Source organism: Engraulis encrasicolus, chromosome 5 (assembly GCF_034702125.1).
Source record: "Engraulis encrasicolus isolate BLACKSEA-1 chromosome 5, IST_EnEncr_1.0, whole genome shotgun sequence".
Classification (NCBI taxonomy): domain Eukaryota; kingdom Metazoa; phylum Chordata; class Actinopteri; order Clupeiformes; family Engraulidae; genus Engraulis; species Engraulis encrasicolus.
The window spans coordinates 51,507,497-51,534,917 of NC_085861.1; the positions used below are offsets into that span (position 1 = coordinate 51,507,497).

The 27,421-nt window shown below is 42.6% G+C and overlaps 2 protein-coding genes across 3 annotated transcripts in view; one reads left to right on the forward strand and one right to left on the reverse strand.

Moving 5' to 3' along the window:
* Positions 1 to 27,255, reverse strand: ano10a (anoctamin 10a). Of its 2 annotated transcripts, XM_063199678.1 has the most exons (14): positions 27,057 to 27,255; positions 23,202 to 23,352; positions 20,957 to 21,154; positions 20,130 to 20,264; positions 19,689 to 19,808; positions 17,846 to 18,415; positions 16,993 to 17,048; positions 16,752 to 16,826; positions 16,213 to 16,398; positions 14,454 to 14,645; positions 13,426 to 13,554; positions 6,774 to 6,890; positions 6,020 to 6,036; positions 1 to 957 (listed from the first exon to the last, which is right to left on the reverse strand). In XM_063199678.1, exons 1-14 carry the CDS (start codon positions 27,072 to 27,074, stop codon positions 906 to 908), a joined length of 2,016 nt encoding a protein of 671 aa, XP_063055748.1. In that variant the 5' UTR covers positions 27,075 to 27,255; the 3' UTR covers positions 1 to 905. The 2 variants fall into 2 exon arrangements, with proteins under 2 accessions (XP_063055748.1, XP_063055749.1); XM_063199679.1 differs by lacking the exon at positions 6,020 to 6,036 and having other exon boundaries at positions 27,057 to 27,254.
* The window catches only part of abhd5a (abhydrolase domain containing 5a), a 26,036-nt gene continuing 17,514 nt past the window's right edge, over positions 18,900 to 27,421 (forward strand). Inside the window, exon 1 of the mRNA XM_063199682.1 lies at positions 18,900 to 18,979. The gene's annotated coding sequence lies outside the window, so the exon portion shown is untranslated. The remainder of the gene's footprint in view (positions 18,980 to 27,421) is intronic.

The following is a 27,421-nucleotide window of genomic DNA, read 5'->3' on the forward strand; positions in this document are numbered from 1 at the left end:
TTCGTATGTAGCCTATTTATTCCATGATAGAGCATCTATACTTGGCATAACTTTTTTTTTGCAAAGAATCTGAACTTAAACACATAATATGAGAGACCATAATACTGTAACATTTGGTATGTGACATTTAAAGACATTGTCTGGCATTTAAGCAGATAGTCTAAAAATAAATAGAAACCATGAAGTTGTTGCTTGTCAATGCTTACAAATGGCATTGCTCAAACAACTGGCAAAATAGTTTTAACCGTTTGAAGTAGCAAGTTCTCGGCTGAAAAATAAGGATTTCTAATGCTTTCGTGCCAAACCGTGAAGAGGGCTTTCCAGTGTATATGGAGTGCCAATGGTCCTGAGATAGTGGGGAATATGATGAAATTATTTTGTTTTCAAAAGGTCCGTCTTAACAGAAGGCCCCTTATATGGAGATGCCATAGCCCCCACATTGGCGGCTATACGTACAGTAGAAGATATGGTCATTCTGTTTTGCTCTTTAAAAAAACAAGATGGATCCCATTTTTGCCCAGCAATGTGAACGGCCTTCAGCATATACTTTCCATCACTTAGTCTAATGGGAAGTATTCATGAAAAAAAAACATCTATCTTTTTTCAAGATTTTGGGTTATAAATTCTTACCCCGTCTTTTCAACACACTGCAAACACTGCATTTCCATGACACCGCATAATAAGTACTAAAACGTAATACAAAAAGTGCAAAACAAGGTGAAGGCCACTGGATTATACTGTAGCTAGGTCAGGTAACAGCCAGAAACTTGCCAAGCCAGTTGTATGTAGAGCTGCATGCTCGGTGGGCCGAGGAGTGCACTCTGCATTCTGTCCAATAGTGTACTGTAAACACGCCCCCACTCTTGTCTACTATTTCAAGGAAGATCCTTCAACTTCAGCATCTGTCAGCGTCTCGTCTCCTCACTTGTCAGAGGTACTAGAGGTTTCCAAGATTTTCTGAAAGGAAAAAACAAAAAAAGAAACGTTAGAATGTCATCATAAACTTTGTTTCAGTGCAAGCAGTTCTTCAAATTAAATCTTCTGAACATCGACAGGCCCAGGAGAGCAAATGCTGTGATTATTTGGCTACAATTCTTCAATTGTTCAATTAGTGAAACTACATTGTCTAGATGAGGCAGAGCAGTCCGACTCCTCAGAATACTTAAAAACACATTCATGGGCCTCATCCGTTTCTCTAGACATCTTATGAATGAGTTATCAGCAATATGTTCAACCCCAACGTTGAATCAATCTTGAGGACCAGGACATGCCTTCAGGATGCTGGAAAAATGGAAGCAACATGAGTCATGAGGCCAAAGGACCCCAAACTGGCATCCTCCGGCAACACTATCTACTAGATAGTATCTAGGCACATAACCCATTTCCACATAACAAAATACAGATCAACATCAACATTGAAATGCTGAAATGGTTTGGAAATGCATATACTGTTCACCATAACAATACATGCTTTTGCACACCTCAATTCTAATGGGTACATTGGATGTAACGTTGCCTGGTTCACACCAGGCCGCCCACTGAATTGCTCATAGGGGAGGTGTGATTTACCATCGCTAGTGGCCCTTTATTGGCCGTTATGAATGTACGTGTATCATTTGGTGTATAGGTGCAATCCTGTCAGTTGTATTCAAACAAATTGCAAGCTTCCATTTGTCGAGAAATGTCGAGCTGACCACACACACTAAGTAATTACAGTCCTAAAAAAGATTAGCCTGATTATCATCGACTTTCAAATGTCTTCGAGACTTGGTCTGACCAAGACCATAACCATTAACGTTTCCCAAATGGCATGGTTGACCCGCCTCCCTAGGTTTGCTACTGGTTGACTTGTGTCCGATAAAGTCTGGGTGGAATTCCCGGGTTTTTAAAAAAATCAGAAACGATATTTACATTGCTCTTGGCCTGACTAGAAGCAACGACAAAGGTGTTGTGTCACTAGGCGGGCCTGGCCTGGCTAAAAAAAGATGACTCTGGAAGCGATTGTAACATAGCCCTATTTCATAACACCAAGACATAACCTACTACTACCAGTACCAGTCCACTACTAGACATAACCAAGGTGAAGGGGCATTATGGTTATGGTAAACCAGGGGAGAAATATCCCCCACACCCTCCATTGCACAATACACATACACTTTATTTCAGGTCTCATCTGGCTGAGACTGGCTTGAGGGAAATCTGAATGACAGAAACATTGTGAGCAATAAAATGCATGTGTATTTTGCGGTGTGTGAGATATTAGTCTGCTACAGTACTTTGATATGCATGCATTTGAAATTGTCTGAAAAAACTAGTCAGCTTTGAGTTGTCAAAGTTCTGACTCGTCCTGATCTTGCCAGCGTTCGGCTACTGCTTTTGATGTGTGAATCGGCAACAACATCAGCAGCTTTTCCATGGAGGTTTCTTTAGTCACGGTACATTACTTCCAGCTCCACCATACATGGCTGTTTGCAGACAAACTGTTTGCAGTGTGTGTGTGTGTGTGTGTGTGTGTGTGTGTGTGTGTGTGTGTGTGTGTGTGTGTGTGTGTGTGTGTGTGTGTGTGTGTGAGAGAGAGAGAGAGAGAGAGAGAGAGAGAGAGAGAGAGAGAGAGAGAGAGAGAGAGAGAGAGAGAGAGAGAGAGATGGAATCTGCAGGTCACGCAGGTTGAATGGAAGGCTCAGTTGGCAAACAAGTCAGGGTGCCATTCAGACGGAACAATGTGCCAAAAGTGATGCTATTGCATAACTTCCTGACCTGATCTGCACCTGTCTCTGGCAAGGCCAGAAAACAAAAGTACAATCAGAGTTGTAGATAAAACATAATATTTCTGCAGCAAAATATGGATACAGGTTGCTGTATATAAATATAAAGAAATATACAAAAACTAGATTCCATCCTCACTTATTTGGTGAAGCTCAAACAATATTTTGACTTAAGGTCTTATTAGGCGTACTATTCGGTGTGTTGACATTTCTTTTGTTTTACACATTAGTTCTGCAGTCATCCCTGCTGAAGGGTTTAGGAGTGTGCTATCCTCCACTCTGGCAGTGGTCTGTGAAGATGCTCTTTTGTCAAAGTATCCTACCAATAGGCTGTTAACATATGACAAACCCTACTAACCCTAACTCTTGCCCATAGGGATGTAACCGCACCGCATTGTAATGGTTTGGGGGCAGCTGTGGTCTAACGGCTAAGGAGATACTCTTTAGATCAGAGGGTTTCAATCCCACCCTTCCACGTGGTCTCCCTACTGTACTCCATGGCTGAGCTGTCAGCTGAGTGTAATGTAATAATGTAATGTGGTGGTAGGACAGCTCAGAGCGTAGGGTGAAATGAGATCTTCCAGAGGCGTGAGTGGTGTGAGCCATCCTCTACTCTGCTGGCGTTCTGGCGAGATACACTTTGTCGAAGTATTCTACCAATAGGCTGTCAATGTAATATACCCAGAGACCCTATAGCACATTGTAATGGCTTAGTAGGACAGCTAGCAGTGTAGGGTACAATGTCCAGAGACACACCGCAACAGTTCTACATTGTAATGACTTGGTAGGACAGATCGCAGAGTAGGGACAAGACACCGGCACCGTGACCTTTCCTCGTCCCCGGGCCCGTCACCTCTGTGTGCTGCTGGAGGCTGGCCAGGCCCGGGTGCCTGGCTGTTAACAGGGGCTTTCCATCAGACGGGCCGCAACTATTTTAGGCTTAGCCCCGCATGAGCAGGAGGGAGGGAGGGGGGGACTGAGCTACAGTACCAGTGTGAACTCGCCATGGTTACTGCTGATGCCGTGGAAAAAAAACGGAGTGTGGGGCAGGTCAGCTGGCAGATGCGATTGATTGGGTCAGATGTGGGCAGCTGATGAAATCTACGTGGTCAGAGATAAGACCAGTTTTACATTTCTCCCCCGTGATCACCACTTAGTCTTCCACACATTTCTCATGCTCCAGTAACTGAGGTCATCTGCGCTAGTTTGACACTCAGGGCTGGGGGGTGTCTCTAACTTCCAGTGGTGTAGTGGGCGTGGTACGCTGGGGGTGTCTCCTGTGGTGAGATTTTAAAAAGAAAAAATCTGTCTGTGTGAGATTTTTAAAAGAAAAAATCTGTCTGTGAATACAAAAAGGGGGTTGACATGATAGGTTGCCTAATTAATTGATGACCTCACAAATCGCGTACCCCCACTTTAAAAATTCCCACTACACCACTGCTAACTTCCTAACATACTGAAGACACAGGGCCTGCATGCAAAATACTGTCATTGAACTTTAACTATTGGGCCTACAGAGGACAGAAACTTAACTATACTACCTGTAGAGGAAAGTGGAATTGGTCATTACTTTTCAAAACATATAAGCCTAGCGTTATAAACATAAACCCTCTCTGCTAGCGTGGAGGAAACCAATCCTAATGCTGCAAGGTCAGGTGTTTTCAGGAAGTGAAAGTCTGGTATGGTTTACAGAACGATACAGAGGATGCAGAGTAGTGTCTACTGTAGCCATAACCAATTAGCCCAGATGGTGTTTTTGTCTAAAAAAAAAAAAAGTTGAAATGAGAAAAAAAAAATCTTCAGAAAACATAGGATTGTGAGTAGATAGAACTGTGGGAACATAAGGCTGATCCCTACATAAATGCTACAGAGGACGCAGAGTAGCGTTGTCTCTGAGCAGCTCAGCACACTTCATCATGCTGATATTTAATCAATGGGGCCTAAATCAGCCCAGACTCCAACCTAATGGAGAAGCCCTTAATGCATGGAGGGATAAAATAAAGCTTGCCTAAGAGAACTGCACACACTACTGTACACCCCAAATATACTTTTGAATAATCATGCTGTACTGTATGTTATATTATTTTACGAAGTAGAATATAGTGATGATGCTCCAACAAAATGGTGTTATCCAAATTAATCTCAAGAATGATTTCAATGAGAGAGTATCAATTTTGGTTTATGGCTGCTGATGTTAATGTACAGTTACAACATCAATGCGTTAAGGAAACCGGTGATACCGCGTTGAATTTTTCATGTCTATTGTTATGGCACCCTAAAAAAAGAAACCTTAATGGAGAGATTCATAAAACATTGCTTAACAGAAACTCCGGACACTGCAACTAGGGATGTCAACGTTGATTGATTAAATATAATTCATTGCAATTAATCACCAACTCAACTGGCGAGAGACCCAAGTGCATGTGAAGAGTGGGAACATTTCAATCTCAACATTTCAATCAATTTAAATGTAGCACTTTCTCTCAATTTTAAGTTTAACATTTGTTTTTCTTTGGTGAAACATTGACATTCGGGGAAAGAAACGCCGCTTAGCAATTAATCGTAAGTCGATTGATAAGGTCAATCAACTAACAATTAATGAATTAATCGTCAATTTGCATCCCTACTATAACCAAATTGACTTTTAAACCGTCACACTGTATGTTACATTCTTTTGTATAGTATAATGATGATGCACCAACAGACACCAATAAAATGGTGATGGTCCCACTGAATCATACAGATTAATTTCAATGGTACAGTATATCTGAAAAGAATATAAAAATTGTTCATAGCTGCTAATAAGTGTGTATAAGTTGCAACGTCAATGTATTAGTAATGCTAGGTTACACTTTTCACAATATATTGTCATCAATATATTATTATTACTATTAGTAGTAGTATTAGTACGTAGTTAGAGATCCGTGCCATCCATTTAAGATGTTACTCTTGGTTAAAAAAGAATGACCTGGTACTGTGCATTTCATTTTTTTTTACAAATTAAAACGGCAAATGAAAATCCAATGCTACACAAAATCCCACTCCAAGAGTCTTCTAAAACGGTCATGTTAAAATCCTGATGCACGTTAGGTACCACAAGTAAACAACAATGACCTCCAGGAACCATAAGGGCCACTGGCCACAGATCAAGCTTTTCTCTGTTACCACAAAGTCGTCACAAACGCAGACAGAAACGGCAAAACAACTCAAACTGCTGTACAAAATGCAACAACTCTTCGCATCCAACAACTTACCGACCGTGAAGTCTCATCTGCTTAACGACAACAACGAAGAAAACATTTATGAAAAAAAAACCAATCAGAAAAACAAAACAAACAAACTAAGAAAAAGCATGTAGTTAAAGTTGCCTACCAATTACATTGCTGAGGAAACTAGTGGGCTTAGTGTCTATCGATTGGAGATGTCTCACTCGGACTCTACGGGCATGAAATAATAGCCATGCTAATTACTTGGGGCTCTGCAGCTCCATCTTTAATCCCATAAAAGGCTGTCAGACTGCCTGCCTGCCTGCCTGCCATGCGGTTTGGATGATTCATATCAATATCTATTATCATCACGCCACTGCTCCCAATACTGACAAATGCAGACTTGTTTTGCTGGCAGAAGATTAAAGATCCAGAAAAAAATAACTCGCAGAGGAAATACATTTACTTTTTTCGGAACGAGTGGCATACAGAATGCAAGCTGTTCTCCTCATCAATTTGAGTGGCATTTCAGGGGGCATCAGTGTAAACGAGACCCTGTGTATTACTTGTGTAAATTCATACTAGAAAGACAGGAAAGAAAAATCGATTTTGTGTGTGTCTTTGGACACTCGTAGGCACTTTGGTAGAATGTGTTTTTGAACACTTGGGTAAGTAGCAGTGCATCCACAGCTTGGATAGCCCACAACCTCCTGCCATTCAAACTTGAACTCACTTGTTTTCAGCTGACAGAATACAGAAAGAGGAGTGGAGTAGAATGTAAAATATCTTTGCTCAAACTCACTTTTTTCTTCAGGGCCTCTAAGGACTCAAACTCCAGGCGGGCCAGTTGAATCTGGATGGGCTTTGGCACATCGGGGATCACAAAGGCCAGGATGAACTTAGACGCCAGGAGAATGTGCTGTGGGTTTGGGTGAGAAGAAACAGAACCATTCATTACATGTCACCCTTCCACACAAACACGAATACACACACCAACACAAGGACAAACACACACACACTTGGCATCAAACACACTTGGCATCGCCCCAAACCTCCATTTCCACCTGTGGAAACATTGTCCTGTCCTGATTTTACAGCAGTTGTCAAAGCAGAGGTAGTCCAGAGAGAGCTGAGTTCAAACACTCCAACGGGAGAGTGTAAGAGTTCAAGCAGGGTTATGAGGGAAAGAAAAATGATGAAAAGATGAAAGAGAGGAGAGCCTAAGACAGAGAGGAGTTTGAGTCAGGAAGCCTTGAAATACATGTTACAGTTGTAACACCTAATCTTGCCAACCAACACTATACATGTATTGCTCATGTCTTGGAAACTGGTGCTTTTCGGCAATTGTGGGTATAAGTATTGCATTATACGAACAGGAATGGTGTCTCTTAACTCCCCCCATCCCCCCATGTTACAGTAGACCTGGAGGATACTAGAAAAAGTAAAATATATATATAGTTTGCTCTCAATAAACTTGAATAGAGCACACTGCTTGCAATGTAATATTTGTTCTGCACGTTTTAACCAGCTCTCTTTTGTGTAACTAAATTTCAAATGGTTCCTTTCATAGCCAGCTATAGTAATGGAGCAGCAGGACATGTCTGCCATTGCATCTGTCTGTTGATTGATCGTATTTGTTCAGTGGATTATGAAGAATAAAGACTCCATATTGATTCCAGGGTGACGGGAGAGAAAATGCTTCATCTCGACCCCTCCACAATCGACTTGCCATGCCTTTCTTCCCTCATTATGAGAAAAGCAACATCACTCTTTCTTCACAGCTCTCTCTCTCTCTCTCTCTCTCTCTCTCTCTCTCTCTCTCTCTCTCTCTCTCTCTCTCTCATCAGTGATCAGTGATGATGATGATGAGGGTTAGTGACTGTGTGCACTCTGCAGATCTGGCATGACGCAAGTGGAATGTGTAATTTCCAGCCCCTCCCTCTGCTGTTAGTGCAAATCAATGTGCTCATCTGCAGAGAAGAATGTCTAGTCTCCACATCTTTTTGGTCCCATCCTTTCCAAGACCCTGTCCACTATAATGACAACATGTTGTGTTGTTGTTCATGTTTTTTTTTTAAAAACATCTTCACATGCTCTAAATATCACCCCAATGAGGTTACAGATTAATACAGATGAGGAACAGATTAAAGGACAAAAGTTTGTGGAAATGATTTGCCTCTGTGTTAAAACAGCAGCACAGCTGGTGGAAGACCGGTGAAAAAACTCACTCACACTAACATGCTCACAATGAAGCGATAGCTGGCAATAAACATATGACTGGAATAACCAGGTAATATGGTGTTTACATGCAGAAACCTAATGAGTGAGGCAGCTTGGGTGTTTCCTTCATGTGCATGACATTCAATTGTGATTCAAAGCTTGATTACTTGATTATTGTTACATATTATATTGCATTACATTTAGCAGCCGATTTGAACAAAGCGACTTATAAAGACATTCAAACAATACAGAGTGTGAGGTCAGTATTGAGTATAGCAGTATACAGTATATGGTATACAGTATACTTGATGCTAAAACGACAGAAAACTGTCAGGTGTTTACATGTCTTGAAGGAATGGGGTTATTGGGAAAATCCTTCCTGTCCTAAATCGGATTTCTCATAAAGCAACAACTATATTGCGTTTGGTGTCCATGCCGACTACTGCACGTCCGTCATGAGACACTCAGTTTTAATGAGCCTCCAGGTTTTGTGGTTTTGTGTGTGTGTGTGTGTGTGTGTGTGTGTGTGTGTGTGTGTGTGTGTGTGTGTGTGTGTGTGTGTGTGTGTGTGTGTCTGTCTGTCTGTCTGTCTGTCTGTCTGTCTGTCTGTCTGTCTGTCTGTCTGTCTGTCTGTCTGTCTGTGTGTGTGTGTGTGTCTAAATTATTGATATCTGCATGAATTTATGTTTTTTCCAAATTCGCCACGTTTACATCGAACATTTAATTCCGAACTAACTCACTTTAACTCTAAATAACGATTTGAAAACGTCATGTAAACACTTCACAATTCAGAATTAAATGAAAGATCAAAGTGAACTTGACTGAACTATTTAATTCTGAATTATTAATTCAGAATTAAACACATCATGTACCGGTAAATGTAGCCATTGTGAATTTAATTACGCTACAATGAAGGCAATTTGTTTTCATTGTAATGGCAACAAAAACTCACTTTACCTATCCTATCCTAACCTATCCTATGAAAAGATTTAGAAACAAAAATAGTATTTGAAAAGTAAGATACTATTCACGTAGTGTACATCAGACCAGTGTACGTATAAAAATAAAAAACGAGTGTACACATGGCACTTGAGACTTGTGAGTGCAGTCTGGGCCTGGCTGTTAAGCCCTCCTGTCATCTCTCTCACACTTATCACACCCCTACAGGCCCTCTGCCATATCGGCCTGATTAACCAATCCCCTCACCGGCCGCTTTCACACTTGGACTGAACAGCAGGACACAGCGGTGGGCGCACGGGAACACACAAGCGGCTTGGCTATCAAGACTTGGAGAGGGAGTAGTCTTGTCCCTCTCTGACCTTAGTCTCTCTCTCTCACACACACGCACGCACACATCCACACACGCACACACACCAAAGCAAGGAACAGCGAAAGGTAATCTTATTATCTTCAACACTTTACTTAAAGGGATTAATCTCTCATTCCCTTATTTAAAAATAACCTACAATAGTTGGCCCACAGTGTTTAGGCCTACAACACCTCAGCATAACAAGCCAATAAGATCACATAGAGTCTTCTTGGAAAGAGCTAATGTTATCATAATAGTTCAAGAATTATGCAACAAGGCATTATGCAACCTGTTAAAGGAATCCTTTACTTGTTCAAAAAATACATTCCTTGTCCTTCAAAACTTAAGTAATTGATAGTCAATAGTTGAGTTCTAGCTACTCAAAAAGAAAAATGTGGTTTGAGGCAGGGAAACTGGTCAAATATAATGTTTTCCGAGACAAATGCAAAGCTAACAGTCAGACTTCTACTACTGACCCCAAAATGTGCAATTTAAGGTAGACATATGAATCTTTCCCTGGGAATATTGGCAGCAGTTAAAAGGCTCTCCACTTCTTTACAGTGCGCAGGCCCTGGCTGAAGGGGCTTCCATTGAGCTCTTCTTCTATTAGCGTTGCCTGCCTGCCTGGTCCCGAGACTTATGCCGTCTCCGTGGCTACGCTGTTGCCTGGTTACTGCTCTCTGAGGCATGCCGTGGTGTAATTACCTGCGTATCATATGCCCTAAAATAGGCAGCGCACGGTCTGAGCAGCCAGACATCAGTGCTGACAAGGAGACGCAAAACAGTCCCTGGCAAAAAAAGCCCCCAGGCGGCTGCAGAAAGACATGCTTCCAGTTCATGTAGACAGAAGTGGAGTCTTCCACAAAATCCCAGTCTTCTCATACCCCTGTAGGCCTGGTTGGAATTTGGTCTTAACCCCATTGAGCCAAACTAATATTTTTTTGTTTGTTGGTTTTTAGATGCGTCCTAGCATCTCTATAAGAGGGTATGTCCATCCGTCGGTCTGTCAGTCTGTCGGTCGGTCTGTTTGAAACGCTTTCTTTCAATTGTCATACCCTCCTGTGTCCATAGGGCGGCAGTGCCTAGACGGGCGCATCTTTGTCCGCCTGTCGGACTTGTTATGAAAAGCAACTAGACATAGTATACAGATACTGCTTTTGATTCTTGATTCTTTGATTTTTAATTATTATAATCATCACCATCCTTTTCACACAGAGAAAACAATAACCACCTTCCCATTCCAAAAGAGTTTCAATGTTTAACTCCTGCTGCAAGTCTACCTCCAAAACAAATGCAAAAAGAGGAAATAGCTTTGATGATTTGCCAGCTCAGCACACACCTGCAGCAACACACAGACACATTCTGATGGACATGCCAGGACTGTCTGCACACATTACTCAGCACCAAACAGGGTCGGTGTGAGGCAAGCATTGGTTAGACCAGGGGTTCTCAACCTCGGGGTTCCGAAACCTCCACAGGGAGGGGCGAGTGCCACATTCAAGAGCCACATTAAACATTTATTCATGTATTTACATAGATAGTTATTTGCCATGTATGATGTGGACACCCATCATGGGGCGTCCCTTAAGAAAAAGGTTGGGAACCACTGGGTTACAGCATTGCATCTCAAATAGTGAGGTGTATGCCCCCTCAATGTTGTACTGTTCTGCACATTATAGTCTTACAACTGCTTGTCACAGACCCCCTGGCAACGTGCCGTGGACCCCCAGAGGTTCCTGTGGCCCCCCACTTCTACTGTTTTCAGGCCAACCAGAACAGAGACGGTGCCTGTGTCCACACCAGTTACGTTCTGCACTAAAGTGCTTACCTCCGAACCGCCCGTGTTCATACCATGCTCTGAACTTTTTCTGCATGTGACTGTGCTACCCAGATGAACCTGCTGACGTTCACATTGTCATCACGGTTCGCAAAGAAAAAACAAGTATTTTGCAACTTTCCGGTTCGCAAACTTCAAGATCTGGGGTGTGAACACAACGGCCGGTTCACAATTAGGTGCGGGAATGGGCACCGGCACGGTTCTCTGTTGGCCTGAATGCGCTCAGAGAGAACCTCTGGGTTAGAGGCATGCATTCAAGCGGGTGGCTAACAGTGCATGGGCCAGACCAACTGCCCCATCAGCTAGCCAGTCAGAGCCCCATGCCAACAGCTCCATCAGTCTGGGGCAGAGAGAGTCGTGGAGCCATCCCCCCCTGCTTTTGGCTCGTTTCTCATGCGCACTGGCCACACAAAAATCGATGTGACCTAATTAGCCAGCTAGCAACCACTGTGTGGTCTTAATTAGTGGAAAAACACGAAGCGACACACACGGCACAAATCATTTCAGTGCTGTTTGTTTTGATTTTTTTCCATGGCAGGAAAGAGAAAGATACATGTATTAGGAAAAATGTATTTTGCCAAAGGGAGACACTTGAGTCTTGTGAGGTTTCTTGAATGTTACCTCAAAAGGGTCACGAGAGAGAGAGAGAGAGAGAGAGAGAGAGAGAGAGAGAGAGAGAAAGAGAGAGAGAGAGAGAGAGAGAGAGAGAGAGAGAGAGAGAGAGAGAGAGAGAGAGAGAGAGAAAGAGAGAGAGAGAGAGACAGAGAGAGAGATAGCGTGTGTGCGTGCATGCGTGTGTAGAGAGAGAGAGAGAGAGAGAGAGAGAGAGAGAGAGAGAGAGAGAGAGAGAGAGAGAGAGATTCACTTCTAATTTAGAGGCTAATGCATGAAGACTGGCATCTCCCTCCATGGCGGAACAGTGGATTATCCAGGCTGAGGACCAGTCTATGCTATCTCTAGTCTATTTCTATCTACATAATCAAATAACACATGCACACACAGGCACACACAGGCACACACAGGAGAGAGAGGGGCTGGAGCCATCCAGTCCGTCCACAAACTACAGAACAACTCATTGGCGACACATGGTGGCTGAAACGCCTTACTACAACATGCCCACAAGTCTGCCAATAACTACTGTTTAACTACTGTACTGTCTTTTGTGTCTTCTTTTGATCCAGTACCTGTTTAACACAACGTGTGTGCATTGGAACACTTCTTTTTAAGCGATATGGTCTCATCTATGGAACTCAGCTAATTTTACACCTCCTCTTGAGTTAAATGATTGAGTTTTACCTTTCTACTTCCAGCCTTTCTCTGACTCTGGCAGTGCAAATATTACTTCTAGGCTAGGATACATCATTGAACCTTACACAGTTAGCTGGAACAAAAATATTCAATTTAGAAGACTTCTGGGACTTCACCTTTTTTCTTGGTGCTCATCAGTGTAGGGGAGCTCTCAAGTTTAGTCCAGGAGAAGTTCTGAGGAACTCAAGGTTGCGATTTTTTATCGTATCGATACGCCCTGAAGAAGACCTTTAAGGCTGAAACACGTAGCCAATAGTAGCCAAATAAAAAAGTGCCTTAGAACTTCTCTTCCTGGACTAAACTTGAGAGCCCCTACACTGATGAGCACCAAGGAAAAAGGTGAAGACCCAGAAGCACTCCAATTATCTGCTTGTATTCAATTTTAATCTTCTAGCTTGTAAATAAAAGCACCATCACCAGACTAAGGGCCTCTGCACACTGGTTCTGCCAAAGTGTGGCGCACTGCTCTGCCAATGGTTGATTCCACTGTTTTCAATACAACCCATGACACCGGCACAGATGTCGGTAGATGTCCAGACAGATGTCGGTAGATGTCCAGACATCTGCGCAGGTGTGCGGGGTTGTATAGAAAATAGTGGAAGAAATTGAACGTTGGCAGAGCAGTGCTCCACACCAGCGGAACCGGTGTCCAGAGGGCCTGAGAGAATGGTGAAAGAACAGAAAGGTAAAACTCACTAATTTAACTGAAGGAGAAGTATGAAAGCTTTTACACCACTGTCAAAGTTAACACGATATCACTTTAAGCTTAAAAATATTTACCTCAACACAGACCACCAGTAGGATGAGCTGTGTGTCTGACTCAGGGAAGTAGGCCTTCACTTGGGGAGACAGGCCTATCAAGGCACAGTTGGTCACCACAGCAATCACGCTCATTGTCTCAAATGCCAGCTGGAAGTCAGAGAACAGAATTAAAGCATTTGGTGAAATCTTCTGTCATTTTGAAATACTACCTTCTGGAAACATAGAGCTTTCTTCCCCCAAAATGCTGTATTTCCTTTTTTTAAATGTTCAAAAAAGAAAATATCAGCATACTGTAGTTTTTTTGGGAAAACTAAACAAAAATACACTGGACCTTTAACAAAAGAAGTATGAGAACTATTATTGATTTAAAACAAAAAAAACATATTTGGAAAGTAGTTATTTTTGTCTTATTATATGGTTGTGACGTCATCTGTCGAATGCTCCATTCATTTCAACAGGGCTCCCCAACGTTCGGACGTCTGTTATTTTTCGATAACGGACGGGTTGGTCTATAACAGACCGCTGTCCAGGCAACAAGACTTTTCACTGCTAAAGCGACTTTTCAACAAGACTCTAATCAGCTGCTGTGATAGACAGCACCCGTTGTCCAGGCTACCGCTGTCAATGGCAACAAGACGTTCACTGCTAAAGCCACTGGCTTGTATACAAGTCAGTGGCTAAAGCGAATGTTTCATATCACTCCGCAGGGGGTCCGGTCTTTTGTCACTCTAATCAGCTGCTGTGATAGACAACACCTGTTGTCCTGGCTAGCCTACCTAGCTATTAGCTGTTGCCTAGCGGTGTTCCACAACGGCACTGTTTTGTTTTGCGCAGCAACAATCTTAACATTAAATAGGTCTAAAGAAATGTCCCCGCATGTGTGAATCATTTAAGTATATCCATATAATAAGGGGGTTAACTTTCGGCGAGTCGGTCGCTTTGTGGAATAGCTAAAGATTCTCTCTGTCGTGCTGCTATTCCACGGTAGCGACCTTCTCGCCGAACGTTAACCCTTACTTAATATAAAGGCACTAATGTATTGGCACCTGCCACACTCCGATATTGGAGGCGGGGTCTGCGAAGGGCCTCTTGAAGACACAGCACATCTTGAAGGCATCTGAGTAGACCTCTGTGATGTTGTTGAGGACCACCAGCACGGCGGCCAGCGGGTAGACGCAGGAGAACAGGCTCACATAGCCAAACAGGAGAAACTGCTCCAGGTAGTCATCAAAGGTGCCCTTCAAACACACCACACCACAACAAATAATTTTTTTCTCATTATAGACAGTCCACACACTGATAAATGCTCCCAAGCTTAATTGAATTAGTTGATATTAAGTGAATTGATTATTTAAGTTCGAGCACTTTATTCCATTGGCATAGGCATCGGATCAAATATGTATTAATAACAACATGTATTATGTGAATTGTGAGCAATGGTTTCACCCAAGCTGGGTGAAAGAGCTTTTGGTAGGGCAGTTTACGAACATATGCCTACTCATAATTAATTGCGTAAAAGTTTATAATATGTTAATTTCCAGTGTAATTAATTAATCTAATTAACACGCAAAATTTGCAAACCTAGTGAATATAGGAATACAGTCATAACTTTCTCCGTCTCTCTGCTTCGGCTATATATAGACAGTGACAGATGCAAAATTTGTCACGTCTATTCTTCCCAGGTGTGAAAATGAGATGCAATTAGTCACACTGAGTCTAGGCTGGCAAGCCAGACTACAATTTGAAATGCACTGTTTGGGGTGGTAACACAGGTTGTTGGTGGAACAAATGATTGGCGTTCAAAGTGCTTAAGTGCACATAATAGTCAGCCATGTTGTCACCATGAAAAAAAGAGAAAATATTAACTTATTACATAGATAGAACGTTGTGATTGGAAGACAAATTCATGGCCCAGGCATGATTATCCACCATGTGACTTTAATGATAGGCCAACCCTTCATGCAAAAAAATGCTGCTAAGGTTCATCATTCATCTAAGGCTGACAGTTTTTTAAGGCGTCTTACATTACTTTTTTCCAAAGCGATGAACAGTTATTTACAGGGTATTGGTTACAGTCCCAGGAGCAGTATGGGGTCAGGTGCAGTGTTAATTTCGTCAACCATGACTATGACTAAAATATTTCGTCAATGCCCTTTTTTGATTTTCGTCGTTTAGACTAAGACTAAGACTAAATTGGGAAGGCAATGACTAAAATAAGACTAAGATTAAAATTGATTTTCGTCATTGTGACTAAGACTCAGACGAAATTTTAAATAGCTGACGAAATTAACACCGGTGTTCAATACAATTTAGAAAAAGAGAACCAGTGTGTGAAGAAGGTTTATTCTGTACAGTCAATGATATATGTTAAAAAGAGAAGCCGTGTGCAGAGATGGTTTATTCTGTACAGTCAATGATATATGTTCAGAAGAGAAGCAGTGTGTGGAGAAGTTCTATTATGTACAGTGTCAACTAAAATGACTAAAACTTGACTAAGACTAAAATTGATTTTCGTCATTTAGACTAAGACTAAGACTAAATTGGGAAGGCAATGACTAAAATATGACTAAGACTAAAATTGATTTTCGTCATTGTGACTAAGACTATGACTAAATAAAAAAAAGCTGACAAAATTAACACTGGTTAGGCGCCTTGCTCAAGTGCACCTCAGGCATTCAGTACAGTAGGGAGTGGAAGGGTGGGATTTGAACCTGCAACCTCCTGATCTGAAGCCCATCTCCTTAACCATTAGGCCACGGCTGCCACGCAGCACTTGCTCATCCAGTAAGTGAGCCCCTTACTTACCAGATATGTGCTCATGTCGGACTCCAGCAGGACCTGCTGTGGCAGAGGCAGCTCCTGCTCCTTCTTGGCCACCTTCTGGAGGCGCCGGTGGGCCTTCTTGTTGCGGCGCCGCTGCAGCCAGTAGGGCAGGAAGGCCTCCATGATCTGGTTGAGGATCTGTGACGTGATCAGCAGCGTCGCCAGACTCTAGATTGACAACAGGAAAAGGAAATGCAACAAAAAAAACTTGATGAGTATATTTATGACCATGCCAGTTACTGTACAATGACTGCGTTGACATGCACTTCAGTATCGCAAACATAATTGGGGCATGAAGTATCCTGGCTTTGCCTTTGAACATTTAAATATCTTTTTCTTACTTCTGACCGGGCAGTGTCTGATTTCACGTGAAATGACCCATATGATCATTAGTATATTTTTTAAGTAACATTATTTAGCATTTTATATGCTATTAACAGTTTGGCATGAACATTACATGCACACACATTCATCTAGAAAGAATCAGCAATATATTGTGTAAAAATCTCTTATTTCCTTACCTGACGAAGTAGCACCATGTCTTGCATGACAAAGGCAATGTAGAAGAGAGACGCGAAGCAGTTGAAGAAGTTGAACTATAGGGGAAAATGAATACTTAATCACACATCTTGCCTTTAGCCTCCAGTGCTTAAGTATGCTTACATTCAACTTAGCAATGGATGACTTATGAAGATCATCCACAGCAAGCGATACATAATCAATTCTGAATGATGAAAGTGTACTGAAGTTTGACTCACTCACCACCAATACTTTTAACACCAGATGATTCTGATATGATGATTCCAGTCTGTAGTTTTCTTCATACATAACACAAAACAAAGAAAGAACATGAGCTTGTAATGTCATTTCCAATATTTTGTACTGGTTACTGGTTAAAAACTTTCCATATGACTGATGCTTGGTTGGCATTGTTTTTGGAAAATAAACAGAGTATGCAAACTATGGATGCATTATGCCTGCGGAGACTCTCGTTCACCCAGGTGATGTATGCATAAGGACCACAAGGCATAAGGCAAACCCACACACAAACACAGACAAGTAGGGATGGCCAAAGCGAAACAGGCCTTTTCGAGCCGCTGTCAAGATCTCGAAGTGCAATGTTTTGAAACACTGCTCCAAACCAGAGAGGAAAAAAACAATATCATTATGAGGATAACGGCATAACCACGTACAGCAGTATAACTGTGAAGGGAACTACTAACGGTTCTCTGAGGAACCTTGGAGTTATTCTCAGAGCTTTTAGGTTTCTCAGAAAACATTTAGGTTCTCCCGCAGTGCAGCTGAAAGTTTGAAATTTAAATCTTTGAACCTTGAAATGAAGAGTTCATTTGCAAAACGCTGTATCTCCATTTTGTAGAATGTTGGGAAATTTACATTTTGTATTGGGCATTGCATTGGATTGCATTGCAAAATGCATTTTAAATAGGTTCAAAAACTATGTTCTCAAAATATTTGAATGGCAAGAATTCCCACATAGGTGATAGGACCTCTGATCAGTCATTTTCAATAATAAAATGCAAAAGTCAAAAATGGTGGACACACCAGATTGCAAATAAATGCTTGAAATGTTCAGAGTGTGTGGTATGACACTCACCCCAGTCTGTGAGGAACTCGGCAGCGTATCGATAGAGCAGGTTCAACACCTCGATGATCACCGCGTAGATGATGCTGGGCACGAACAGCAGCACGCCGGTCCAGAAGTTGGGCTCCAGCTCGTACAGTGCCAGGCACCAGGTCTCCATGTCAAAGTAGACCATCATGATGCAGAAGGACAGGTACAGGCAGAGCACCACGAAGGGCACAGACACCAGGTAGATGCGCAGCTGCCGTCTGCTGTTGGGGTAGATGGGCTCCTCGCGGCCCGTGACGGGGTTGAAGCCCAGCACGCCGTGGAAGCCGGCCCGGGGCTCCTCAAAGGCCTTCTGGCGGCTCAGCGTGCCCCAGCCGTACGCCAGCGAGGCGCTGGTACGCTTCCACACCTCCAAGAAGACGGTGGACCAGACCAGGTTGAAGACGGCAAACAGCACATACTTGTCGTAGTCCTCCCAGTCCCAGAGGTAGTAAGGGATGCCAATGAGAGCCATGGGCACCATGGCCAGGGTGAAATACTCCAGGAAGCCAAAGTAGAGGGCCAGGCCTTCACCAAAGTAGTGCCTGATGACATCTGTTTGGGTGAGAGACAGAGAGACGTTTGGCATAAAACAAAGGGCTTATGTCTGTGGTATGGGAGTGAGTGCAACTTATGAATTGCTTTTTTTCCCACCTCTTTGTTGTTTGGTAAATGATCTTTATCAGACAGACATACACATGTTTTCTGTATTGCATTGGTTTATTTTTCCTTGTCTGTACTGTACTGTATGTGTTAATGCACCATACATCACATTGAGTTGAGGAGCAAAACTAGGGCAGGCCATCACTGTTTCTGTAAACAAGCCGACATACTGGCAATAAGGGCACTGGATTCAAAGGCCTGTTATTTCAAATGACCACGTTCTATCATATCTCACCGGGGTTTTTTTCCCCAAGGACATTAAATGATGACTTTGTAATGTGCTATATAAATATGTTGATTGATTGATTGATTGATTGATTTCCATCACACTTCAAACTAGCAACTTTAGAACACTAAGTATCTCATCTGCCAGGCTGAAGGGCTGAGAGTCATCGCTATCAGCTGTACCAGGGCATGGCTGGATTTATGGCAGTTGACTGTAGCTCTTGAAGCAAGGTAACCAATCACTGGGTTGTGGTATTTACATACTTCGAATTGCATAATTTCTGTCTGACATCATCACCACCGATAATTAGGGTTCAAATTCTACACCGGAACTAATCTTATATGAATAACCAACCCCTCTAAGCAAATTAGCACTTCAGAATCACTACAGTATACATCCTCCTTGGAATAGAGTATACACAGACACAACTGACACAAACAGACACAACTGTTTGATGCAGCACTGTGCTGAGGAGTATTCCAAAAACATGGTTAAGTGATAAACCTGGCTAAATTAACCTACATGAAGTAGTAAACCAGACAATATTTTGCCCACAGGTGTCATTTAGTTAAGAATAGGAGAACTCCAGGCTCTTCTATTAGATGATTTACCACTACCTCAAGGTTAACTTAACCTGGTTTACTACTGAACCATGTTCTTGGAATTACTCCCCTGGTATCACATTCATCTCACTTTGCCAGGGGGTTAGGTTGCCATCTCTGACTGCTATTGCTTTTTGCTTTTTACTTTGTTCTTTCAAGCACATTCTACAATCATAGCAGTTGCTACAATGGCATGTGATCAGCCACATCATACTGTACGATCACCATCATTGACGTGTTTGCTCTTGTTTTTTACTCCACATTCTGAGAATTGGTTCTATTTTAAAATTCAAACGTTATGAAATGAATTAAGTGAAGCAAATCGATTAAGACTTACCAAGTGGTTGAAATGAGAGCCTGACCTTTTTATACCAGGAAAAGGAGAGTCTCTTCAGCTCCTCCTTGTCATGGAGGGGAAACACTTGGAGGAGAATACTTTTGGACTGTAACCTGCGAACTAGAAGGGGGAGAAAGGCACAACATACATTTTGTTAAATGAATATCAGTCATTAAGATTCATTAAGAAACATGTCATACATCAACAGACTACACATTAGATTACCCACACTCTTAACGGTCTTACTAAAAGGCAGAATTTTATTCAGTTATGCTTCAGTTATACAATACTTACAAACACTACTCGCAAAATACAGTACATATTGCAGAACACATCTTTCCAAGCAGAAACTTCCCATTTTAAAATGGAATTCAGGACTTCATGCGCAGATAATGATAAAAGAAACAAACGGGCTTTGTACACATGTCCTTTGTGACTTACTGATGGATTTGCCAGGGTAGAGCTTGGCTTTGGGATATCCAGGCACGTTGGCCTCGTCTCTGGCTCTGAGGGTGTCCAGCTCGTGTTTGATAATGTACTGGCACTCAGCAACACTCAGGAAGCCATCGCCATCCTCTGAGGACGAGAGACAGACACACCAGACGGACCACTCACTGTCACTGACACTGTTTGAGGATTATAAAATTGATGCATTCAAACACAAGCTGCAAGGCTATGCATCGGCCACCATTATTCGTTGATACATTACATTACATTACACTTAGCTAATGCTTTTATCCAAAGCAACTTAGTTATTTACAGGGTATTGGTTACAGTCGCTGGAGCAGTGTGGGTTTAGGTGCAATGCTCAAGGGCACTTTAGCCATAGAGCGACATAGGAAGTGGAGACCTGCAACCCTCTGATCTAAAGCCCCTCTCCTTAACCACTGGGTCACAGCTGTCCATAGCAAAACACGTCCTCTAAATTTCTGATACTTGACGCACATTACCAGCATTGTCATGGGGGTGATGCTTACACGTCTGTATAGAACACAGTAACGTGCGTAAGTGACTATGTAAGCTTGTGTTGACTATGTAAGAGCCCTTATTGATGGCTGTAAGGAAACAGCAACTGTAGGTAGCAGCAATCAAACTGCTCTCAAAGCAATTTAACACATGCTCTAAAATACATTTTAGGATGCACTTTCATGTTTTCTTAGAGTGAAGTTCTGTCAATCCGACTGAACTTCAGTTTTCCCAGAGGATTCTTTTTTTTCCCCGTTACATTGTTTCAAAACACTCTGGGAAAGAGTAAAAAAGATGCAAACCTTGAAAGTCTTTGAAGTTGTCTCTGTTGGAGTAGGTGAAGCCGCGCATGGAGCCGTCGTTGAACTCCTTGAAGAGGCCCACGTCCTCGGCCCCGTCCAGCAGCCTCCGCAGGCTGGAGCCCACCAGCAGCACGTTGGGGTTGCCCTTCTCCCCATCCGGCCCCCCCGCTAGCAGCTGCTCCACCAGCAACTCAGACCCTACACAGCAACATATACTGTATAAACCACTCGCATAATTACATAACAATACATTTAGCAACTCAAACCCCACACAGCAACATATACTGTATAAACCACTCGCATAATTACATAACAATACATTTAGCAACTCAAACCCTACACAGCAATGTATACAGTTTAAATCACTGCCATAGATACATAACAATACATTTACTGTAGCTACTCAGGCCCTACACATCAATACACTAAACCACTGTCATGAATGCTGTTAACCTATATATAAACGTAGTTCTGGAGGATGTCAGAGAGGGATTGACAGCAGTCACTACTATCTCCCACCTTCGTGCAAATTTAAATCCCTCCTTCCCTCCTTCACCTGTCATGCACGAAGGCTGTGGGAATTGTCCCACCACCTCCCCCTACTTCTCCATTTTACTAGATCACCCGAATACATTTCCCCTACACTTACAATGGGGGAAACCGGATCTCATCCCGCATTTAAAGCACCCCAGGACCGAGGCCAGCTAACATGCCAAAGATGCCTATTGCTTATGCCTACTGTACACCAAGCACTAGAGGGCAAACACGTGAATTACATTTAGCTACTCAGCCCCTACACATCATTGCTTCCCTTTCTCCCGATACTGCCCCCATATGTCCATTAGCTAATAGGGATCCTAAATATATAATACCAAAATACCAAATGCATCATTAGGCCACATAACATTTTTCTACTCAGCCCCAACACGTCAATGTACATGTAAGTAGAGTGCATTCATCATTACATTAATACATTTGGTAAGTCAGCCGCTGCACACCACCACAGCATTGCATTACATCACAGCAATGCATGTTTAGCCTTGCTTTAGCCATGTTTGAACACCCATGAACTCCATGCTTTAGCCATGTTTGGGTGTTTGATGTCATGGGGAAGTGGAAAGGCAACTGGAGCATCTTTTCCAAATGACCGTCCGTACTAGTTTGGATCAAAACAGTCTCAAAACACATGACTTAGCTCAAAAACGCCCATTCACCGCAATTCAAAATTTCAAGCCTGCTGTGCCAGCCTTTCAAATAGATTGAATTAAAAAAAAAGCAAGGAAGTTATGGTTGTACAAAGGCAGTGCAAAAGAAGAGCTGGAAGTTTTATTGATGCACCCTGTTACAATTAGACACTCGACCCCTTCATATACCACTGTACCACATTTAGTTCAGCCCCTAAAGATCAACATGTCCTGTATATCAGTGGATCATATCCGTTGAGGAAAAAATCTTGCACTGTATTGCAGTACCAAAACTGCAGTGCAAAAGCCTGCAGTGTGATACAGTCGCTCCAGTGCAAACTGCAGTTTTGTCTGTGTACACAGCAGTTATTTCTATCATCAGGTATAAATTCTTAACTGAACTGTAATAGATGGGATAGGCAATCACACCCACATAATCTAGAGCATGTGGCATGCAACAGAAATAACTTAGATTCTGCTATTATAGCCCACCCTGTTACGGTAAGGACACATAGGAGGCGAAGCGAGTGAAGCGAAGAGAGGCGAAATTCAACCGTCATCAGGTCGTCACAGCAAATCAAATAGAATGGAACAGTTATGTTGTTGATTTGATTGGGCCGCAGCAGGCGAATTCGCTCCTCATTTGCATAACATTAAACTTTCTTTCATAATTTTGCAGCGCTTCGCTCCTGTTCGCTTGCTTCGCCTCTCTCATAGGAATGAATGGCGAAGTTGGTTTCGCTTGGCCAAATTCGCGTCTATGTGTCCCTACCTTTACACTTTGAAAGACCAACATTCTGCCCTACAAAGGCAAGTGCAGTCACTATGCCAACATTGAAACTGAGAAAATTCCTTCAAAGACTTGGAATTAGGTTGGATATTGTAGATACTGAACATTTGACCACGCAATAGACTTAGACTTAGACTTCTTTATTGTCCATTAAACTTACATAAAATGGAAAATTTGCTTTGGAAATGGAAAATTTGCAATACCTCTAAAACGGGACACTGTTCGATCATAAGGTTTTGTCACAAGATGATGATGACTGAGGGCATCTTACCTCCATCCTGTTGCTTGTCTCGTATCCTACTCAGCAACCACTGAACGGCCTCCGCGTTGGCGTCATGTGCCAGCTCCAGGACCACCAGTGGGGTGAAAGGTGTCCCATCGCTGTCCGAAACTGTCCAGTCACTTTGCATCTTCCCACCCTCCTAAGGAGTGTAAGACTATTAGACTAGTGTAATAAGACTATTAGAGACTATTGTTGACACATACAAATAACTTCAGACAGACCCAGAAGCAGGACTCATGAGTTATGACTGATAAAGTACACTGACTCACTGACAATGACACTGACAATAAAGATCACACAGTATTCCATTAGTGAGAGAGGTGAGGTCGAGCAGACTGAGTCAAGTCACAAGTTCGTCCAAGTCGCACCCAAAACAAGTCGAGTCTAAGGGTGCATCCCAATATGTGACCTTGCCTCCTCCACTTGCCTTCTCCACTCGCTTCTCGTCATGATGACATCACTGACAACAGCATTATATTTCAATATCTTGCAAAAGCTCAAATGTAAGGTCTTTTTCTCATTTGCAATTGGGATGGTGAATGAAAAACAGTCCCTCAAAAGTTGTTGTGGCGAGGCTGACAGCTGGGAAACTTTATCGTTTTCTCCATGGAGGAGGGGCCAGGAGGCGGGACGAGGAGACAAGCGCAAGTGGAGGAGGCAAGGACACTTATTGGGATGTACCCTAAGTCTCTTCTTTCTCGTCCTTAACAAGTCACCATGTGTAACTGTAATCATGCTCTAGTTCGCCACTTGGGGCTCGAACCCGCCACCTACCAGTCAACATTCCAGTTGGTGCATTGGAGGCACAGCACCATACCACTGAGCTAAAGATACAGTCTGATAGCTCGGTGCTACCAATACTGTATGTAGGAGGGAGGTTGACTAACGTTCTACGCCAAACTCTGATCAGTGGCATCCGTTACACATGGGTATATTCCATTGTCCAAACTCGTGTCCTCGACATGCGCTCATGGACTTGCGCTTCGCTGACGCCCGCCTCGCTGCAGTAAACAACAAAGTTTGCCCACTGTCAGCCTCGTAGGCGCAACAACTTTTGGGGTACATTTCCCAATTCAACGTCCTGATTGCCAATGAGAAAAAGACCTTTGAATAATACTTGTGCCAGATATTGAATTAAACTTCTATCAGTGAGGTTTTGTGACGTCATCACGAGGACACAAGCACAAGGGAGGATGGGAGTTTGGATAATGGACTTTACCCGACGTATTCGTCGGTGCACAACAGCAATGTCAAATGAATAGCATCCAATCCAAGTCCAGTGGCAAGTCAGTCCTAATCAGAGCCATCTAATAACAGAGTTGCGCAAACCGGGGACCAGGAAGTCGGTTGGTGATGTGATTCGCGTAGATTAAAATGTTTTTTTAACAGTAAACTTCTGTTCGTTGGAAACTAACACAGAACCATCACATACCAAACAAAGATTAAGTACAAACAAATTACATTACCTTTACCACATTTTCTGTGTTCTACGGCCACATCCTAGAACTAAGTAACTCTAATAGAACTAAAGTCAATGGGGATTTCCATGTTAACGCTCCGTGAGGCTCCATGAGAGCCGCCATTGCTGTGGAAAGATTGGACCATAGAGGTCTATGGGAGTGACGTAACTCTGTTATTAGATGGCTCTGGTCCTTATTATGTCGAGTCAAGGCCGGAAACGTCCACATTGAGATTGGAGTCTGACTCGAGTCCAGGTCATGTGATTCGAGTGCACATCTCTGATTAGTAGAGTTTAGTATTATTGTCCCCTGGGGCACTTTTCACAGTTGTCACGTCAGATAGGCATACTCACATCACTCTCATGCATGATATAGCCAATGCATAGGATTCATACAATACATAGTACAGTCATGGGCAGTCATGGGTGAGCGGTTAGGGCCTCAAACTTGTAGCCCAAAGGTTGCCAGTTCGACTCCCTACCCGCCAGGTTGGTGGGGGGAGTAATTAACCAGTGCTCTCCCCCCATCCCCTTCCATGACTGAGGTACCCTGAGCATGGTACCATCCAGCCGCACTGCTCCCTTGTGGCACCATTGGGGGCTGCCCCCTTGCATGGGTGAGGCATAAATGCAATTTCATTGTGTGCAGTGTGCGGTCAGGGTCGGATTAAGAAATTAAGACCCCCTGGGCCAGACATTGTCTTGGCCCCCCCACCCCCGCTGATTGGACATGCTCTAAAAAGATAAAAGACGAGAGTCTTAGCTATTAAATACAATTTATTTAACGTTTTTTATGTGCTTCAGAGGCAGAGATATTTAGGTTTCTATAGACTGAATAAATGGGCTAAAGCCCATAATGCAAAGTATTTCCGACCATATGACTCAAACAAATAGCCGTTCAATCATTTATGACTTCACATTTACAGTATGTCTGATTTCAAACACTATAACGTGTGATTTTTTTCTCTGCAAAGCGGCTTTGAGTACCAAGAAAAGCGCTATATAAAACCGATCTATTATTATTATTATCATCACCCTAGTTTAGGTGTAAATGGGCTAGGCCTAGCGTAGATGTAAATGGGACACAAGCTAGGTCTAGCATAGGTGTAAATGGGACATACGGGATGCTACGACCAGCGTAGGTGTAAATGGAGCATACGCCCTTTTGGCTCCAACAGTGATGCCCTCTTAATTAGGTCTTTGTTGTTATGTTGTTTTATTCAATATAGGTTGATTTCTTATATGTATTTTTAGGTACAGTTAGATAGAGCTCATGAAGATTTGCAAAAATGGTTTTGAAGGGCAGTTTGGGTGGCTGCCACAGGGCCAAGTTGGCCTGGCCTCTTGGGACCTCTGGCCCAGTCATTAATACACCCCTGTGTGCTGTGAACACTTGATTGCTGTGTCACAATGACAATGGTAGTTGGAGTTTCCCAGTTAGGCTTTCACTTCACGTCACATAAACCAGTCCATTGTACAGCACCGCTATCTATTCTGTTGTAGATTGATGACAGTATCTCTAATATTTTTGATGAAGACAGTGTGTCCTATGTGATCACTTCCTTATAAAAGTCACAGAAGTGTTAGGACTGGCATAGCCTACTTACAGTAAGCAACAGACCAGTTCCATTTATGGAGAAGGTTCAGCTCCCCCTCCCCCAAAAACTCATCCAACCAACTGTAATAATAACATTCCAGAGACGGTGCTTTTATATTATATTAATATATTATTATGTTACTACTAACCTATGTCTGAAAGGAATTAATATCTTCAGAAGAAATGATTGAACGCTGTCTACATTTAAAAGAAAGTCTATCTGCCAGCACAGACCCTGGCCTACCTCAGTAGCCTACAGTAAACAACAGTGTAGAGCTGTACACGCCAATAATGCTAAGGATAACAAAGATTGGCGTGATATGGTATGATAGACGGTAAAATCATAACGTGCATGACATAGAAAACAACCCCAGGTTGCTATGTATTGATGAGTACTAGTGGAGACTACGTTTGAAATTAGGTTAGATGCAACACCAAGGATACAACCATTGGGTTACATAGCCTGGGTGGGTAGTCTGACAGGTAACATTGTTTCAAAAGGTGTGTTCCACTTCATGAAGGTCCTTGTCTCCCCAAGGCGTACATGTAACTTCTGTTTCATCTGTAGCCTATTTTTGAGCACAAGCAGTCACATGTCTTTGTCAAGTCTTCTAAATTGTTGCCATTTTAAACAACGTCTAGGAAAGAGCCTTCTGTACCGGTACATTTATAGAATATCACGTCATGTTGTTCATGCTACTGTAAGCTATCGAACGCAAGCAAACGATACATTAGGCCCTGCCATTCAAGCAGCAGTTCATTTTTAACTGTTTGCTAGCATACTCACCGTATGGCTGAACACCATAAGTGTGGAGTCTAAAGAAACAGCTTATCAAGCAAGATGACAGTTGTCCATCTGTTGTGTAAACCAGAAGGTAGATCACAGCTAACTTGCTGCGGACTGACTGACAGTCCCATAGAGTAAATAAACCAGAACTGTGCAAAGTTGGGTTCGCTTCCTCCTCCACGTCACCGAAAAGTCAGCGCATGGCTGTTATGGAAAGCCGTTTGAGGTTTAACACCGGTCCAGAATGGACACTTCAGATAGGCTTACATTTCAGAAAGGCAGGCTGGTGTTATTTGGCGGCTGAAATTATTTATATATAATTATATTATTATATACTGATTATAAGTATATATTACTAATGGGAA